Below are 19,129 nucleotides of genomic sequence, written 5' to 3'. Positions count from 1 at the left end.
AAAGCTTTTTCTACATCACGCATGCTCCACCAATGCCCAGATGAGTACGAAGAGTCCTGACTGTTTTACTCTGACTGCACCTATCAGCTTTTATCTTCCCTTGATAGTAGAGTGTGCGGACCCTTACACTCCAGTTTCTTTGGGGAAGGGTGGAGTGGTGGAAGGTGACGTCATGCGCGTCTCCGCGGAGTAGCGGACATGTGGCGCGCACTTAAGATCGTGCATGTACTCGCACGCGCACCATGAACGAGCCTGACACAGATGTTGCAGTTACGCTTTGGGAGTAAAAAAGTGGCAAACTGCATAAAGATGCTTTAAATTTCACATTTTACACAATTAAAATATTTGTCAATAGTATCACTACATACCATAAGTGACAAAAGAGTATTGGGAAGTAACTAAATACTTGTTACTTTTAAACACAAAAAGTATAGATTTACTAATATATATTTTTGGTCAAATCCAATTATTGCCTAAAATTTGGTATAAAATCTAGTGACTCCAGTTTCATTGTGGTGGGCAAAAAAACATACCACAATTGTAGTTTTGTTGATTATACTGTATATAAGTAGAGTTTTTATTATATAAAAGATGCCATTAAGACAGTGCTTCTCAATTATTTTCCGTTACGCACCCTTCAGGAAGAAAACATTTTGCGCCCCCCAACTCTCAGCCACAACTAAAAATAATTTAATTTGTCTCTAAAATGATTAGAAGTACACTTCTAGATAACATTGTAGCCCTAAAACGGTGAAAAGAAAGCAATATAGATAAATTCACAACAAATGTTTTTTTATTCTCTAGCATTAACTATATTCACCGCATCATTCACTGAGTTCCATGATGATATTACTGCATGTAATATAGTGTAATTTATTTTGTAAAGAGTATATTTTCTTATGATGCAATGCTTTCTAGGTGCCCTTGTGTGGGCGTAACAGACCATCTGAGCAAAAGGATGACTGTCTCCACCACCATTTCTCTTTTTGGGCAAAATCAAATGTTTGAATTCTGTACCAAGGCACAAGCCATGCCTCTTTGAGATATTCTAGTGGCTGCACACAAAGCATCAAGTCTTCTTCCAAAATGCAAGCTGTGTGGTCTTTGTGATAGCCCTATTACAGCATGAAGGACTCTTACTTTGGGCTGCATGTCTGTGTGTGTGTGTTTGCTTGTATGGATAACTGTACTTTCCGGCAGGAAAAAAAAGAAGATCTTAAGAGGAAGTCTTTGAATGTAGGACAGTGGAGCTGTCGCTGCTAATCTCCCCCTACGGCTTTACAGGCGGCTGTGGATTTAGGAGTTGGCATCCTAACTGACCAGTGCTGTTTGATTAGATAACAGGGGATCTACTGCAGGCATCAGTGGTCCGCCGTGCTGAAATGAAACACTTTGCTCTCTACCCAACCTGCTTAGAACGCGATGGGGGTGATTCTTCATCTGTCTGAAAAGTGACGAGCTGCCAAGCGGCATCCCACCCGAGCGATACCACTATGGCGACGCCACGACGGGGACTGTACCTCACTTGTAGCAGATGTTAGGAATTAGCCCTCCTGTTGGTTGCTGCGGCGTGCCCTGCAGCTCTCCTTGAAACTCGGAAATGTGGGATTGTAATGCTGACGAGCTGCCAAGCGGTCACAGAATCATACAGTCACAATTCATTCCGGAAGTCAATTAGTTCCAACACTCAGCGACTCACCAACTAAACTAAATACATGAATGGAAATAGAATGAATGCATTGTAGCCCCAGAACTAAGTTATGTCTACCATTTAAAAAAAAAAAGGTTGAAGCCTTGATTGTTTGATTTTAAAAACATTACAGATAGTAGACTTCACCAAACCAAATTGTGTACATGCTGTTGAATATAAACACCAACATTATTCTCATGTTTTGGTATTATGTCCTTCTTTTCCTCAAACACAATACAATTAGAATTTCTAACAGTGAACACAGAAATGTGTGATGAAGCATATTTGTTTGAATTATCTCTTTTGTGAACCGAGGTTTGATTGTATCTAAGTTGTGTCTTTGGGTTCCAACATGCCATTTTTGACTTTGTATTTTATGTTGGTTGACTAACAAAGCTTGAATGCTGCCACTGTAATGATGATCAGTTTGAAAACATGACAAATCTGTGAGTTAGGAGCTTAGAAGTTGCAATACAACATATTGCCAAGGCTAAAGATTTCTATCACAATAAAAGCCATTAGGCAATAATCGATCCATGTCACGTTGTATCGTATCTACAGTATCTAAGTGAAAAAGGGATATTCTTGCACATTTAGCATACAATTTATTGCAAATAAATGATGGCATTTTATAAAAACAACACAATCATACATTTAGCATCAGCAATAGAAATGGTCTGTTAACAGCTTTTTGTTTTTAAATGTTTAATCGGACATGGACACGTAATGTTCATTATCACAGGTTTTTGGCACTTGTTTTATTAAAACAAAGCAATGGCTATTAGCTCCTTTCTGCCGCAGTAGCAATCCAGCTAAATGGTCAAATCCAAACTAAACAAAAATTGTTCATTGGCCGTTTGCAAACATCAACTAATTGATTATTTTTTAAATGACTAGGGACTAAATCAATAGTGCACTGACGAAAAGTGTAATAGTCCTATTATTAGTTCATTGTGCTTAATTCAAAAACTCAAAATGACAACTATTCTTGTGAAAACATTTGGTTGGTCGTAAATACAAAAATAATTGTAAATCAATAAGTATGGTGATAGCTGAGTATGCCTTCATGTGCCGCCTGATTTCATATTATTTTGCTGTTACGCAAGCTACTTCATTGATTCGCAACCTCTAAACATAAGCCATTTCTCAGTATGTGTTGTTGTCCATTCTTATTTCATTGTGATTTTGTGAAATGTCATCAGTTGCGGCCCAAGTACTGTTCTAAATTTGAATGCAAATACGCATCAATCAAAAACGCAACAATACCCAGAAGTTGTTCTTGTCAGCCATCTTAAACCAGGTAGCTTAAATGCATCGGTTTGATACTTGTGAAGATTCTGTGAGGAAAATATCCCAAGATGCATTTCTTGCTGCTATCGTGTCGGGGGAAGTTAACAATTACACAGCCATTGCAATTTACAAAGAGTACGTTCTTAGGAAGACAGTACTTGGCGAGTTCACAAGACTGTACTCTGTATTCTTCATATTGAGAAACGGCCTTAGTCTGTCGGTAAACTGGGGACCCGTCATTGTCTTAAGAAAGTCATTGTTGGGGATTGGAATTTAACTACATTTCATTGATCTGACTCTGGCAAAAATTAACGATTGATTATGTCCTTAGCTGCAGCTCAGCAAAATCACAGGTACATCGCAATAAATTCCAAAGGGCATTCATTTTAATATCTATCCTCTCAAAGCTAACTAACCTTTCCCACTGACGAGTCAAAGCAGGCTTGCCACGCTCCGGCGGATGCAGGGCCCTTTGTCCGCGAGAACGCAAGCGAGTGCATTGGGGTGGATCTCGCATCTGATACAGAAATATTTGGGGGTGCCTGCACGGGAGCGAATAATGTGCAACAATGATATCTTTGATCATTGCCACAGCTCCCCAACATAGGGACTGTGTCGAGTGTGGTTATCTTCAAGCCATTTATATTCCCCCAGCACAAATCACTGCATAGTTCCCTCATCCCCTGTAGGAGGACTGGGTTTCAAAAGCAATTTCAGCTGAAAAATAAGGTGCTTTTCTTCAATTTTCAAGCCATTTGTATTGGGGGTTAGTGTTGTTTACCTAGCTAGCACACTGGTATTTACATAGCTCTTTAAAGGAAAAAATGGCTGGGTATGATTTATGGACTGCACCAAGAGTGCAATTTTCTATGTCGAACACCTAATCTGAGAGGCCGTGGAGAAAGGTCACATTGGCCATACAAATAGTGTGGCCCTTGCACATGCTGTGGGTGGATATTCATTCTCTTTAGGTCTGATTTATGATATGCAGAGCACACTGAGCTCCACATCTCCTTTGCTTCCAGACATACACGTATTGCCATCATAATAGAGAAGAGATGAAAAGGGAATAATCATTTTACTTTAAATACTGATTTTGATAACACACCGGTTACACAACACACCTATGGTATACAAAGACAGACCTGATGTTATTCTGGTATTTTGTTTTCTTGGGCATGTTAGCGATACTTTAAAAACCTACAGTGACTACATTTACATGCAGTCAAACGTTGATAAAAGTAAAAATTCCAGTTTCTTAAACATTTATTTTGGGATAACCCGTTTATATGCGTAAGCGGACACAGTTACACCCGTATACATTGCAATTGGAATACCCTCATTTAAACGGCAACGCAAGGAAGCCATAACGCAAATAGACGCCATTTCTGCTTCTTACTTTCTACCGTCAATTAACCACATTATATTCATGTCATTGACTACAAAAGTCTGGTGGTCCTGTGCTGCTTATGAATTATAGACACGCATATAATGTGTGTATTTATACACACTGTAGCATTTTCGCCATAGAGAATGAAAATAATGTGAAAATGCTATGGATAAATCAATGTATTAGTTGGGCTCGCTTATTGAGAGGCAACGTAAGATGGCCGTCACAGATCCCTTGCGAATAGAGCATGCGCAGAACACAAACAAATGTTCCTTTCAATGGCGGAACCCCGAAATGCATATAAAGTACAGTAATCGGGTTAGAAAAGGGGTAACTCGGGGGCTTATTTGGGTTTTTAAAAACCTGAATAAGATCATATTCGGGTTTACATAGCCTTTCAAAATCTAAATATTGCCAATATTTGGGTTTTGAAAGGGTTATTGACTGCATGTAATCGGAGTCAGTTCCAAAAGCAGAAAACAATCCTTGCTTTTGCAATTAACCCCCCCCTCAAAAAAAAGAAAACAACTAAATAAGAGACAAAGAGAAACAGAGAACGCAATGTTGTCAGGTGTTGGGATCAATGCCATGTTTCACAGTTGTAACCTTTAGCCTACCCCTTGACTTCACGGCGATATGATACCATGTGTGTGCTAGAGATGGACGGATATTTTCCCATACTTCGAGAACTCGATACAGCCAGGAGACAATTTCTCTCCTCTTTGATTTCCCACATTCATCTTTCTGTTACTCAATTTGATCCGTACAACAGGATAGAAAACTGATGTTTAATGGATTATGGTCTGAATAGTTTTGATTGCTAAGTATCTGTAGCTAGCAATCATTTTAATTGATCATGTATTAAAAGGTGACACTGACAGTGTACCTTCATTAATATTAATGTCAACGTCTTACTCGGGTGGTATGGCTTCACAGCAAGGAAACCTGTTGTCTATACCGCAGACGAGACATACAGAAAGGTCAGCCAATTCACAGATCTATTGAAACTTACTAACAAAGGGCATCACAATCAAGATATCAACCACTGGGTTGAAATGACAGAACTCAATGTAGGGTTTTTTTCCATGCCAACTGAGTGAGAAACTGTGCTGTTTCTAGAACTTGATGGGAATACTGTAGTAGTGACAGCAGTATATTCAAGTCGAATTTGAAATGCATTGTTGCACAAAGAAACACCGTCTGCTTCGGTAAGTGACTGATGGTTGGAACTTGTTTTCCTCTGGCACCATGACGCATTTTCCTGGGAAAAGTATAGAATGTCAGTTTTGTCCCTGATTCCATTTCACATTGGAAATTAAACACCCGTTATTTACAGTGCGCTCACTCCTTGTATGGCCAGACCAATTTATGTAGGAAGAAGCAGATCAAGTTCAGTCCTTAATGACAAAACCTCAGCTGACCTCTCCAGAGAAAACAAATGCAGCCCCAAGGTGATGCTCCAGTATGGCTAACTACTTGGGTGTCCTAGGGAAAGGAACAGATGTAGCCCTGAGGACCAAGAAGGGGTGAGTAGCGGGTCAAGGTCACCATACGCCAAGGTTAGGGTCAGATAAGCGCGGCTGGGCTTGGGGTCTTCACATGCCCGCGGGCCTTAAAAGGGAGGCGTGGACACACACTCCAGCGCTTTGGCTGAAGTGTTATTCCACCAAGGGCCTGAGGGACGGGTGAGGGAAGGGGGCACCGAGGTTCAGGACAATACAGTATGCTTGTGTTGCACACTTTTCGTTGGAGGGTCTTTCTTTCGAAAACACAGTTGTTTACTTGCCATTCAATTGGCAAAGCATTGTACAAAGCTAAGAATAAACATAGGCTTTTAAGTGTGTTCATAGGCCACTGATAGAAGGTCGGATTTAACGATCTAAAGATTTACAAACCAAAACCTGAAACTTTCTACTCTATGAGAGAGTTAGAGCTCCTGGGTTTAATATGGTACAACCAAACATTTGACGCTACGAACAGAACGTATCAAACTATTTTGATGTCCTAGATGCAACTAAATTCATTTATATAGCATTTCATTATCCAGTTAACAATTTAAAAAATAGTTTTACTAGAATACATGCCTAGAGTTTTTACAGTCTACAGAATAAATTATTCAAAAGGAAATGGACTGTAAAGGTCTTTTTTCCATTATTTTTTTAAACTTACAATCTAAAAACAGTTGGGTCAAAAGTAACCCAAATATGGATCAAAAATAGACCAATACAACCATAGTTGTTTTGTTTTTTGACCCAACTGTTTTTAGAGTGTACTGACATTTTGAGGGTAAAGCACACATAATGAACAAAGTTGTGCAGCAACATAAGAATATGTCATCATATGGCACAAGACAAGACAGCATGCTCAGGAATCATACTTCCTATTCTCAAAGTTTTTTAGTCATGGCCTACAAGTGTTTTAATGCAAATATTTTCTGTAATTATAGCTTTACAAGTGCAGTACCCGAGGTTAGACACAATTTAAGTTGTGTTTCGGTTACCTTACTGCTGTACGATTGGAACTCTAGAGTAAACTGAGGTCCCCATATAAAGCCCCTTTCCTCCTGGAAATAAAATACTAATGGCATCGTAATTAGTGTTACAACCACAGCAGGTTTCGCAGTTGGTGTCTTGATAGAGGGGACATCTGTCAAACTGACGTAACTGGTGTTAGAAAAGTAGTGCCGTATTTCTGAGCAAATGATGTTGTAATACAAGGGGTCCTCCGTTTACAGTGGGCCAGACATTGTCGTTTCGAGGTTACAAACAAGAAAGCATGTTCGGTTACTGCCATAATTGCTGATTTCCATTTGATTGTTTCTTTTAATGGCAGATACGGAAGTGTTTTTCATAAAAACAAAATATATATTTACTGTAATGATTGGAGGTTAGTGACTAAAATGCGTATTTAATTTGCATGAAAAATGCTTAAGCTGAATGTTTCCATAAACTTTTTCCAAACTATTTGTTAACATAACAACTGTTCCATCACTGCTGCAGCCTTTATACTATTTTTCTAAGTTCGACAAGGCATATTTACATGATATTTGGTCCATAGATATAAAAAAAAAAAAAATGTTGCTGTTATGTTCTAGCCAAAAGGAATTATCTCTAATTGGAAAAATCTAAATAAATGACTTGAGGTTGTTTTTTTTTAAGACGAGGAAATGTCAGCCTGCGCCATTAGTTACAGCGAGAGATCCCATGGTATTTGGAGGGAATAAATTAGTCAGAGCACATTTATTTGGACTTAATTAATAAGATAACCTAAGTGATTTATTTGATTCCCTAGACTGTGTGGCGCAATAATAAGCTACAGTATGCGGTACATTCGCTGAATGGGACAACAGCAACACAGTGAGACAGCAATTACTGTCATATTTACGGGGAAGAGGATGCTAATGGGGAGATTCTCTTTGCCAGGATCAAATCAAATGTAAATGTATCCGGGTGCTTGTGTGGCTGCCTCTAATTAGCAGGCGCAGCAGAGTTTGATAAACTCTTAAAGATTGTGCTTCCTACGGTTGTCAGCTCATTACGCGCATGTTCACGCTGTAAGCAGTGCGCATTTCATTCCAATTCTGTTTCCCTCAAGCAGCATTTATAAGTAATAAAGAGCTCTTCGCTTGCCACGCAGGAATGAGTGAGCTGTCATATAGAGAAATAATACGACAGTGAGAAGATGAAAGAAGGGGAGCTAAAGAAGTACTCCGCATATTTCAAAGGGAAAATAGATGTTATCTACGGTGTTTACAATGCAGACTAATCAATCCAGCTCTATGTATGTACCTGTGAATGCATAGCTCCCATGCACAAAAACACTTTCCCATAAAAGGAAGCATACATCTGACTACTGCACACACTCATATTAACAATACATAAATGATCAAACGACTAATAGATGGCTTCAACAAGTATATTTTGTCAGTGTGCAGCAATGCATTTAGTGCCATGACTGAAGAAAGAGTTTCGGTAGGGAAGCAACTTAATACGACACATTTTACTTAGAAGCATGCTGCACTATTCTGGACTGGTACAATATAACTATAATTACATTTTTAACATTGTATTATTTATTTAACAAGGGACAGTGCATATTAATAGACATTTACATGTAAACATGCCAGATTATAACCGTCAGATCATTTACATCTCTAGTCCCTTGATGTGATATTATGAATACAAATACAATTAAAAAACTAGGGTAAGAAAAGTCAATGCATATGCAAAACACACTACAAGTACGCAGATCATTCATTCATTAAGTGGCAGCAGTAAGATGCCAATATGTTTAAGCAGACATAGTGTTGACATGTTCTGATATGTGTTATATTGACCAAACGGATAGTTTACTTCAGGCATACTTAACAAATATTAAAATGGTGTGAAAATACATCATACTGTAATTGCATCCATACTGAAAACAACTTCACATAATAAAACAAAGTCCTCAAACAGTAGCCTCCACTCTAATTGATGTTTTGCCCCAAAATAATTACATGGTTGTGCTGTCCAAATAAATGACATACCTCTAATAAACACCTCCATCTTCCCCCCCATTGAAACACAGACTGTCCCACAAGGCAGTAATTACCTAAGTCTTTAGCAAAACACACGTGGCCTATAGAGGAGACATGGCATCTGCAAAGCTGACTTTTATGAGTCATTCAAAAATCATTAAGGGACAAACTTGTAATGGTGCAAGCAGATGCAGTCTGAATCAAAGTGTATGAGATTTCAGTGTGCTGTCGTCATAAATATCGGTATCTATGGATGAATTAGCCTTCACCGAATCAACTGTAGTCAAGAAAGTCTATTAAATCAGATTAATTAGACCTCAAAAGTCAAAATTAAAACGCCGCACTCTATTTTGCAAACAAAAAAAAGGTTTCTAATTAGTGCAATTGCATTGTACAAATGTTATTTACTGCTATGTGGTTCAAATTCTTTCCCTGGCTGTCGAATCTCTGCAGAAAGCTTTTGTTGCTTTTCAGCACTCAATGATGATAAAACAAAGCTCATGTTGTTTTCTCAATGAAAAAAAGTTGCCTCAAATGATTCTCAAAATGTCTCAAAACTCTTGAGCATAATTAAATAAATGTGGTCCATAAGTATAAATACGTAGGTGCCTTAATTGATGACTCACTCACTTTCAAGCTACATTTAGAAAATCGTGTAAAGAAGCTGAGGCTAAAACTAGTTTTTTCAGTTTGGAAACTAGCTGTGTTTTTCTTTTAATGTAAATGCACACATATAAAGGTAGATTCCCTTTGAAATACATCGCAAAATCAGCATACAAAGTATATATATCTCTAGTTGTAAAATGCACTTCACCCGTAATAGATTACTGGTACTCTGCAGTTGAGTAAATAAAATATATTCACAAATAGCTTACTGAATACTGTCATCAAAGCAGTGACAAAGCACCATCAATGCTTTAAAAAAATGAAAGTGAAAGAAAGGATGAGTGTGAACGGGTGGGGATGAAGGAGAGAGAACGATGACACCACAAAAGGTCACTCCTTTTTCTGTAGTCAATCATTGACATTTAAACGCGACGTTTCAAACGTCACCGATAAAACGGTGGCAGATAATGGCGAGCGGGCCGCCAACGCAGCCGCGCAATTATAACCGTAATGAGATGCAAGAATGCAAATGTCTTTGTGCGTGCTCGGCCTCTCTTTTGTGGGGTGCGGCAGTCGGCGGCGGCGGCGTCTGCGGAGGGATGATAGATGCCACGCTGGTGGCGGCTGACAGAATGGTGACATGTGGGTGTGTGGGAGCAAGTGGGGGACAGAACTGGGGCAAAATGTGTCACAGATATCCTCCACAAAAACGGTAAAAAACCCACAACTGAGTCGAGTTCGACTGAACACAATTGTTCATGTTTTCGCTGTCGGTTAGCTTTACAGTGGGTGACTTCAAATTTGTTTTAAATGTGTTGTTAGTGTATTTCGATGATGTCAAACTGGCAATGATGGAGCATGTCCATTCTGTGCGTTTACAGTAAAAAAAATAAAGAAATGAAGAAAAATGATTTGTTTTAAGCCTTATTTAGGACTTCCTGAATTGTTTAAGATGGCCAAAACTCAACCGATATTAAAAGTGTATGTACAAAAAATAAGTACTTAAAAACAACAACATCAATAAATCAATCAAATAAAGATTATGTTCCCACATACCTGATCAAGGAAAATTTGTCAAAGTCTATCGCTAATTGTGTGAAATATTGTGTGTAATTTCCGAATTCTTAAATTTGGGTACAACATGTTGAATTGAATTAAAAAATGACCCTTAACTGTTTAAAATAATATTGTTTTCTCATATTGTATACAGATAAAACAAATAAATAAATTAGCTAAATTCCCATATCCTGGATCAAGGAGACAGTCCCATAGCTAACTGGGACCTCCTAATTCAATAATCAATTAGGGGTTCAGCCAGAAAATTCCTGCATGGACATTCGGACCTAAAATTAGCAATTAAAAAACATAATTGGTTAAAATAATCTTTTTCCCCTATGTATTTAAAAACAATAACAATTTAAGTACCTGATCAAAGAAACCCCAAATCAGGACAAGTTAATGAATAGGAGTTAAGCAAGAATAAAAATGTTTCGATAGTTGAATGCACGTTTGACTAATTTCTGACGTGCCAAATGTGGGTATTAAAAGAGGACGGACTCCATCATGTCTTCCCATTTTCACTTCATTGACACTTGAGGTAATTTAGTGTATTGTGACAGTGCATAGACCTCACATCTATGTGTCTCATTTTAAAAAAGAAAGAAAAGAAAGCACATAATAAGAAACTCGGGTACAAATTCCATACTTTGTAGGTTCATCCTCTTTTAGAAGTGCAGACCACCCTTCTCCATCAGGAGGCCTGATAAGAATGGGAAACAAAACATGCTAGCAGTCATGCTGTTTGTTAGAGGCAATTAATTTCTCGGAGGCCTTGGTTCCATTCAGGGCGAGCTTTTGTGCTCTAAATCCCGCTATTGGGGAGCGTCTCTTGTGCGGCGTAGGAGGCTCTGAGACAGAGCCGAGGATCGGCAAGGAAAGGGAGAAGCTTTGGGTGACAGATTATCTTGGGCCAGTTAAGCATGTAATTGCTCAAATGAGTTAAAATCCCTTCAAATAGCTGTCTCGCCACCTCACCGCACCACTTCATATACTCAAATATTTGACAATTGGCAAAGATGAACCTAAAAATGGTCCTTAGTAGTCCACTGCTAAGGCTTTTTCTTTAAAAAAAAAACCCAAAAAAACGTATTCAGTGTACTGTTAATTGTTAAAGGGGAGATAAAATCACATTTTACTATTTAATTGCTTGTATAGAAAAAGTTGGGTGCCTCGAGTGCCTACCCACCAATCAAGTTGCACACGATTAAATAGTTCATTTTGTTCCCCAAAATGAGTCTGTATGCAAGCTGTTTTGCAGAATTCAGCCATTCAGCCATTTTCTATGGCACATTTGAGATGAAGACTATCCTAATTGACTTTGGCTGAGGTCCAGGGTACACCATGGACTGGTCGGCAGTAAATCACAGGGCACATAAGGACAAACAAGCATACATACTGACTTTCACACCTATTGTATTTATGTTTAACTAAAGTCTTCAATGAACGGAAAATGGATGTTACTGGAAGGTGAGAGGAAGCTGGAGAAATCCCACATAAACACGGAGATCAAATGAATACTCCTCAGAGGAAGGCCAGATGAGATTTAAACCAAGAATCTTACAACTGTGCAGCAGACATGCTAGCCAGTAGTCCACTATGCTGCCAATGTAGCTAAATTGTGATGTAACAAGTGTCCGCTATACAGAGTTTGCATAATTCTGCGACTTGGTGATGAAGTGCAGGGAAAAACCAAACACGGCTCACCTGTCTTCTGAGCTTGGTCATGAGAGAGTCCTGATGCACTTTACTGTCATTTTCAGCCGACATCAAGTGGCAAAATGCCCGTCCCTAAGATGGATGGATAAGCATAATATTAATCAGAATGCCGTGTTTAGACTAGTGAGACGGCATAGAACATATTATTGTTAAGAACATTTTTGACTTGACTTCCCCTTTAAAGTAAGATAATTTCCTAGTGCCGTTTGCCGTTTTGCTTTAGTTCTTAATCCTTGAGATATTTAGATGAAAAGATATAATGATATATAGGAACTGCTTTCTGTTTTCTCGTTGCTGCGCATCGCTGGAACGACGCAAAACCAGACTGTGATGTCACCACCGCTGTGCAACCACTGATAAAGATCACATACAAGAATGGAGACGGTTCAAGTGAAGCGACAGAGGGAAGGTTTCACACGAAAGCAGACAGATTTAGATCTGGAGAATGTGTGTCTCCTTTTTGCCAAGTCTTTATCACATAGCCACTGTTGCTACACAGGAAGGAGCCATGACTTAGAGGGAGGCTCTACTCCATGCCAGTCCGCAGAGGGTAATTGAATTGACTGTTCTCTTGAGTGTTTTTTTGAAATCATTAAAACCAATCACAGATTTTCCTTTACTGTTTTGTATCAGCTTCATTCAGCGCTAAATGTGATTATACTGTACATACATTTTCTATATGGTGTTATAAAAATGAACGAGGGGGTGCGTGGGGGACTACTTTGTTTTGTGATGAACACGATGAGTGGGGCGGGGGGGGGGGGTGAATGGGAATGGAAACACGTTGCCAGGTGTGTTCAGCCCACGCCAAATGCCACCCTCGGAGCAGGGAGGGTGTCCCGCATTGCTCTCCCCGAATGAACACCATGGAGGGCGTGTGCGTATGTCTGAATGTTATTCACACCACATCAAACTGGGCTTGCAAAGAGGTGCAAAACTGGGGCTGGCAGCTTCCCAAACCAAAACAACCTGGAAGAATGTCATGCATTACACAGGCCCGGAACACAGTTCATGCATGAATTATTGGAGGGGAAAAAACGGAGGATGGTTCAGCTTTCACAAATAGGTGAACTGTTATTGCAGACGGAGGCTAGAATAATGAACAGAAATTAGTTCCTGATCTGAAAAACAACGATAACTAGAATAATTAACAGAAATAACCAAGAACATGGTTTGGTTAGCATATTAATTTTAGTGACAAAAAAAACCCATGAAAACATTTGGCGAACATCTGGTCAACGTTGCAACCTTGAATGAATCCTGACCAACTGATGAGAAATCAACATTCACTACCTTCAACGTTCACCCGCCTCAATGGGATACGGGCTTAAGACCTATACACTAAAGTCAATTCAGCTACAAAGGAAACAAATTGCAACAACAACTAAAAATATGTACAAATCCCAAAAAAATACAAATATGTGCCAATCGAAATGGCATCAAATCTGGAAGAGATCAAGATGAAACTTGGTTTAACTTTACGGCTTCTGACCTTGTATATACTCGACAGTGCAACGCTCACTCAAACTGGATAATACTGATTTTACTCATTTTATTGATTGAATTTTTTAGTAGATTGCATTTAATGGTAAATACATTTTATTTGGGACGCCTACTCAATCTGAAAAAAAAAAAAACCCCTGTAAAGACAAAAAACAACAACCCTGGAGTTAAGACTAAGAGGGCACAAACAGGTGCTCGTCAAAAAAATAGAATATCCTCGAAAAGTTGAATCATTTCCGTAATTCCATTCAAAAAGTCAAATTTTCATAGACCATAGATTCAGGGCCCACAACTCGAGTGATTTCAAGTATTTATTTTTTACATTATTTGGGCTTCCAGCTCATAAAACCTACGAAAACAGGATGTCAAAAAATGTTAATAATGTGAAGAAATCACAATGCATACTTCCCAGTGTTTGGAAAAATGGAAAAAAAAGATGGATGGTATTTTCAAAGCAATATGTCAATCTTCAATAGTTGGTTGGATTCCCTTTGACTTAACCACTGCCTCCATGCGCCGTGGAATCCAACCAACTATTGAAGATTGACATATTGTTTTGAAAATACCATCCATCCATCCATCTTTTTTTTTCTTTTTTGGGTGATTTCTTCACATTATTCTAATTTTTTGACATCCTGTTTTAGTGGGGTTTATGAGCTGGAAGTCCAAATAAAATAAATACTTAAATTGTGGGCCCTGAATTTATAATTTATGAAAGTTTGACATTTTGAACGGAATTACAGAAATAATAAAAATTTTCGAGGATATTCAATTTTTTTGACGAGCACCTGTAGTGGACAAAACAATAAAAACAATCTAATGGCAGAGCTTAAATGTTACAAGCCAGCTTTTAAAATCGACAATACACTACAACACAAACTAGATTTGTGAAGCAATTACAATCATTTAGGACTGTCGACTTTGCTAAGGTGAGACATTGTGTGGACTGTCTTCACCGTGGCTGACAGGTGACGGGCAGACAAGGTCAGTGGATGTACATGCTCTCATTTAAAAACACAGACACGAGAGCAGAACCGGGGTTAGTTGGCTCTATCGGAGCTGTCAATCAATTAATGACAATTATTGAGCAAGGACATTGTGGGAGGTGACGGAGAGGCAATGTGCACGACCACGAGGTGGAGGGGACGCAACACAGGGAACGGGACGAATTATGGAGATTGAAAAATAATGACCAAAACTGAATGATATTAGCAGCCCACGCAAGCAGATCGCTTGCTTCCGCGGACGTGTAAAGTGTGTTCAATGAGCACCGTGACAGCCATTTTGGATCTTGATTTGCTCATTAAGACGACATTCGATAACTTAATAGAAATCCCATGAAGAAGGAATGAAGCTTAACCAAATTACGGGAAGAGTTAAATGAACCTTAAGTCATTTAATTGTGATATTGGTTGGCTTTTCTCGCACACTTGTGCGAATAACAAGCCACTGCATCCCATCCCACCTTGCGCAGGGTTGCACAAATAAATACGGGACTGTCTGAAGCAGGACAGGAGAGGAGGTAGGAAAAAAAAGTGGGAGGGAGGCACAGCATTCCGAAATTATCCAGCTGGCAGGCTTTAATTCTGTACCGTTCTAATTAAAATGCAAATTAAATTTATAATTAGCAAGTGCTGTATCCTGAGAAAGCACCTTGCGTGCGGCCCCAACATATGGGGCAAGCAGCGGTGGGCAGTGCTGTCTCTAGGACAGTGCTTCTCAACTGTTGTCACCCTGGGAGCCGCATTTGCCAATTGTTGCCAAGTCGCAACCTACTTCAAAACTTAACAAAATGGAACGTGTATTGTTCAAGATTATCCTTTGAAAATGTACCTTACAGATAGTAATGATCCCAAAACTCTTTAACTAAATTTTTTTATTCATTTGACAAAACTGACCGTAGATATACAGTACAGGCCAAAGGTTTGGACACACCTCATTCAATGTGTCAATTGCTATTTACATTGTAGATTTTCACTTTAGGAATCAATGAATGGATACGTGGAGTTATGTACTTCAAAAAAGGTGAACTAATTGAAAACATGTTTTATATTCAAGTTTATAGTCACTCTTTGATTTTTTGGGGGGGATTTTTTTTTTTTGCACACTCTTGGAAATTCAACAATATTTAAAATAGTTGATATCCAGCTCCTGAAGCAGATAGAAACATAATTTCATAAACATTTTAGAGCTTATGCCTGTGGCGTTCACACAAACCTAAGTTTATTATTATACACCTTCAATGTAAAAACATAAATAAATAATCAACCAACAAATGTTGCATCTCTGGGTATATAATTCCATAGATATTTACCTTCAATAATGGAGCGCAGTGGGATCAAGTGGTAATTATTCGTTGTCCATTCAGTTACAAAATTTTCAACATCCTAATTGCCTACAAACATATTTCTTAATAGTATGTCACTGTTGACTCGTTACACTGATTCGAATTCCTCCCGCGCCGTCGTCAATCGCGTCATTTGTTTCAGAACTCCCGTGAATCTGCGTCAACCATAAATGCTCGAATACAATTCCAGGACATGCCACGAGGCACATGTCACCTTCTTGCGCATATTCTGATGCATTTAATCGGCTAAGAGACCAAGAATTGGTCAAAACAAAACAAAATCACATGTCCGCGCTCCTGGCTTTAAAGGGAGAAGTGCACTTACGGATCGTTTCATTAAGTAATGTGGATAAAATGACGACTACACATACAAACATGAATGCTATGGCTATGCACAAATCGGTGGTGACTCAAATCGAGATGTAAACCGGCAGTTAAACGAACGCCGAATCTGAATTTTCAGACTCACCTTGTGCATTATCAGAGAGGGCTGTTTGTTTCAGTATGATATAAACGTATGCACATAGGAAATGCACATGCGTGAATGCTTTTTTGTATTCAAGTTAACCGGGTAAGAGAATATGTCATTTGTAAGTAAATTGAGATGAGATCATCATCGTTCCTTTAGCATAGCAATACAGGCTACCTCTTGCCACATTTTTGTTCATGGACTGCTGTGAATTTTTTTTTAATTTTGTGAATCATGTAAGCCAATAAGTCAATAAAGATAAAGAAACTCAGCTTTAAGAGTCCAGCAAGGTTTGTCGAGGACAGGGGTGAGAAAGCTGTCCCTGTCCGCCAGACCTGACGAGGCATGGGGAGCGCGTCTGACTTTTATTCTGCTGCTGCTCGCCCATGTCACAGGTCAGTGCTCGTGTCACCTCAGCGAGAGGCACGAGTGCGGCGAGATCGAAAGGTTTCTGACCAAAATTAACCTTTGCTGAGTCGAAGATAATTATTTTTTCATTGATGGTGTATCTTTGTAAACACAAGACTGTGGTATCTCTTTACCAAGCGCCCTTCCGCCACCACAATTGAGCTTTTTTTCTTATACAGGCACACAAGCAATCCCGGGCTATTATCAGTTTGGGGGATGACAGGCCACAAACTGTAGTTGACTCTCTTTTGTTGTCTCACACAAGCTGAAGTCAGGCCATTCGGGTAGGGGGAAGGCTTTGTTTGAGATGGCTGACTTTTCCCACTGACACAGCAGAAACGGCACATCAGTCAGCCATCAGTTGTCACAGCTCGCAGCGAAGGGTCACCGCGGCTCACCGTCCAAAAAGAAAAAAGGCCAGATTTCGCCATGCACTCTCGCCCAGCTGGATGGTATGCTGGTGGCACCGTGTCAAGAGACTGCTATGCCGCGCTGAAGTCACTCTTTTGTGAACGACTTAGGCAATGAGAAGGTCTCACGTGACCTCTTCAACACTTTCTGTCCACCTTGTCACCTAGGCTGGACCATATGACACAGTTAAGTCTCTTGAAGGCAAGACGGATTTATCTCCAAAGCTGTCACTTGAGTTAACCTGTCAAGGACAATTGGACATGGCCCTATGTCACAACTCACTGTCTTCTGTCAAGACATTCAGCAAATAAAGCAAAGGGCACTTAAAAGGACTACAGTGAACCCCCGTTATACTTGTAGGGTCGGGGACCAGGCCCTGACATAAATAGCGAACATCAGTGAGTAATTGATTCACCCCCCCAAAAAATAAAAAATAAAATATATTATTAATTTAACCGATTAAGGCCTAAAGTACGGAAGCCTATTGCATTCACTTGAGAAAAAAAAGTCCTGTTTTTCTGACAAATTTTTGGGGGGAGCTTTGTTTTTTTGAGTTTTTTTTTTTACTGTTTTAATTTTTTTTATTTTCCTCTGTTTTTCTGAATATTTTTTTCAGTTTTTCTGAGTATTTTTTTCCTGTTTTATAAAATAATTTTATAAAAGTTTTTTAAAGGGGTTTCCCCATTAGAGAACAAACCACAATACAGTGGAACACATTCATTCCTTTATTGAGAGCCAGTAAGTAAACATGACCCTCTTATTGCATATGGAGTTATGCGGGAAAGTGTCCGCTTCTGCTATTAGCGAGTCTGCAACAAGTCACTTGGAGTTCAGAGGTAAAAGAATAAAAACAAATTACCAGCTGTTTTTCTGAATATTTTTTTTCCGTTTTTCTGAATAATTACCCGCACACCCCAAAATGTTTTTCTGAGCAATTTTCCTCCAGTTTTTTTTTTGACAGAAAAAAATATTCAGTTAAACTGAAACAAATATTCTCAAACACAGAAAATAAAAAAATACAAATTCTCAAAAAAATAAAGCTCCCCCCAAAAAAGTTGTCAGAAAAACAGGAGTAGTTTTTTTTTCAAGTGAATGCAATGCACTTCCGTACTAAAGCGCCTGGCAAAAACATGCCTCTAAAATCTAAGGGTGACTTTTGAGTCACACCCTGAAAACCTGAAAAATGTTCCTGAAAATTTAACAATATTAAAAATAACATATCTCAGCTCCTGAAGCAGATAGAAACATAATTACACAAACATTTCAGAGCTCACACCTGTGTCATCCACACAAACCTAAGTTTATTATAATAAACCTTCAATATATATATATTTTTAAATCAACAAACAAACGTCGCATCTGCGGATATATAACTACGTTGACTTGTACGTTGACTTTAGCATTATCATTGTTTTTTTGTTTTTAAACGAAGTATGTATTGTATTTAAACAATGTGTGTAATTATTTTCGTGTGTTTAGTTTTACAGTCAACTCCAACTGTGGTGTCAATAAAGCACTATTACAGAATTACATCACACACACTTGCTGTGCAAGTACCATGATGCATTCAGGGTACTTTCACAACATCGGCAACTTGCACCAACACACCGCCGCTCAGCACATTAACTCATTCACTCCCAGCCATTTACACTGAACCAATCCTCTTTGCTCCCTGCTGTTTTACTGGATTTTGACTGATTTTGCAAGGCCCACAGGATATT

General features: G+C 38.9%; 1 protein-coding gene across 10 annotated transcripts in view; it reads right to left on the bottom strand.

Annotated features, from left to right (window-relative positions):
• Positions 1-19,129, bottom strand: part of LOC147175440 (uncharacterized) — a 169,245-nt gene that overhangs the window by 65,626 nt on the left and 84,490 nt on the right. For 8 of the 10 annotated variants that reach the window (XR_015094606.1, XM_086073906.1, XM_086073907.1 and 5 more), the window contains one exon: positions 12,259-12,342. Coding sequence is in view for 2 of the 10 variants with exons in the window: in XM_086073910.1 (XP_085930036.1) it covers positions 12,311-12,342 (32 nt within the window). In the remaining 8 variants the exon portion in view is untranslated. Of the gene's footprint in view, positions 1-1,520; positions 1,625-12,258; positions 12,343-19,129 lie in introns of those variants that run through there. The other 2 variants (XM_086073905.1, XM_086073911.1) reach the window with 1 other exon arrangement.

This window comes from Leptonotus elevatus, chromosome 4, assembly GCF_054856555.1.
Source record: "Leptonotus elevatus isolate MCC_2025b chromosome 4, RoL_Lele_1.0, whole genome shotgun sequence".
NCBI classification, from domain to species: domain Eukaryota; kingdom Metazoa; phylum Chordata; class Actinopteri; order Syngnathiformes; family Syngnathidae; genus Leptonotus; species Leptonotus elevatus.
Note: the sequence above shows the minus strand (reverse complement) of the source record. Positions and strands in the feature narration are given on the sequence as shown.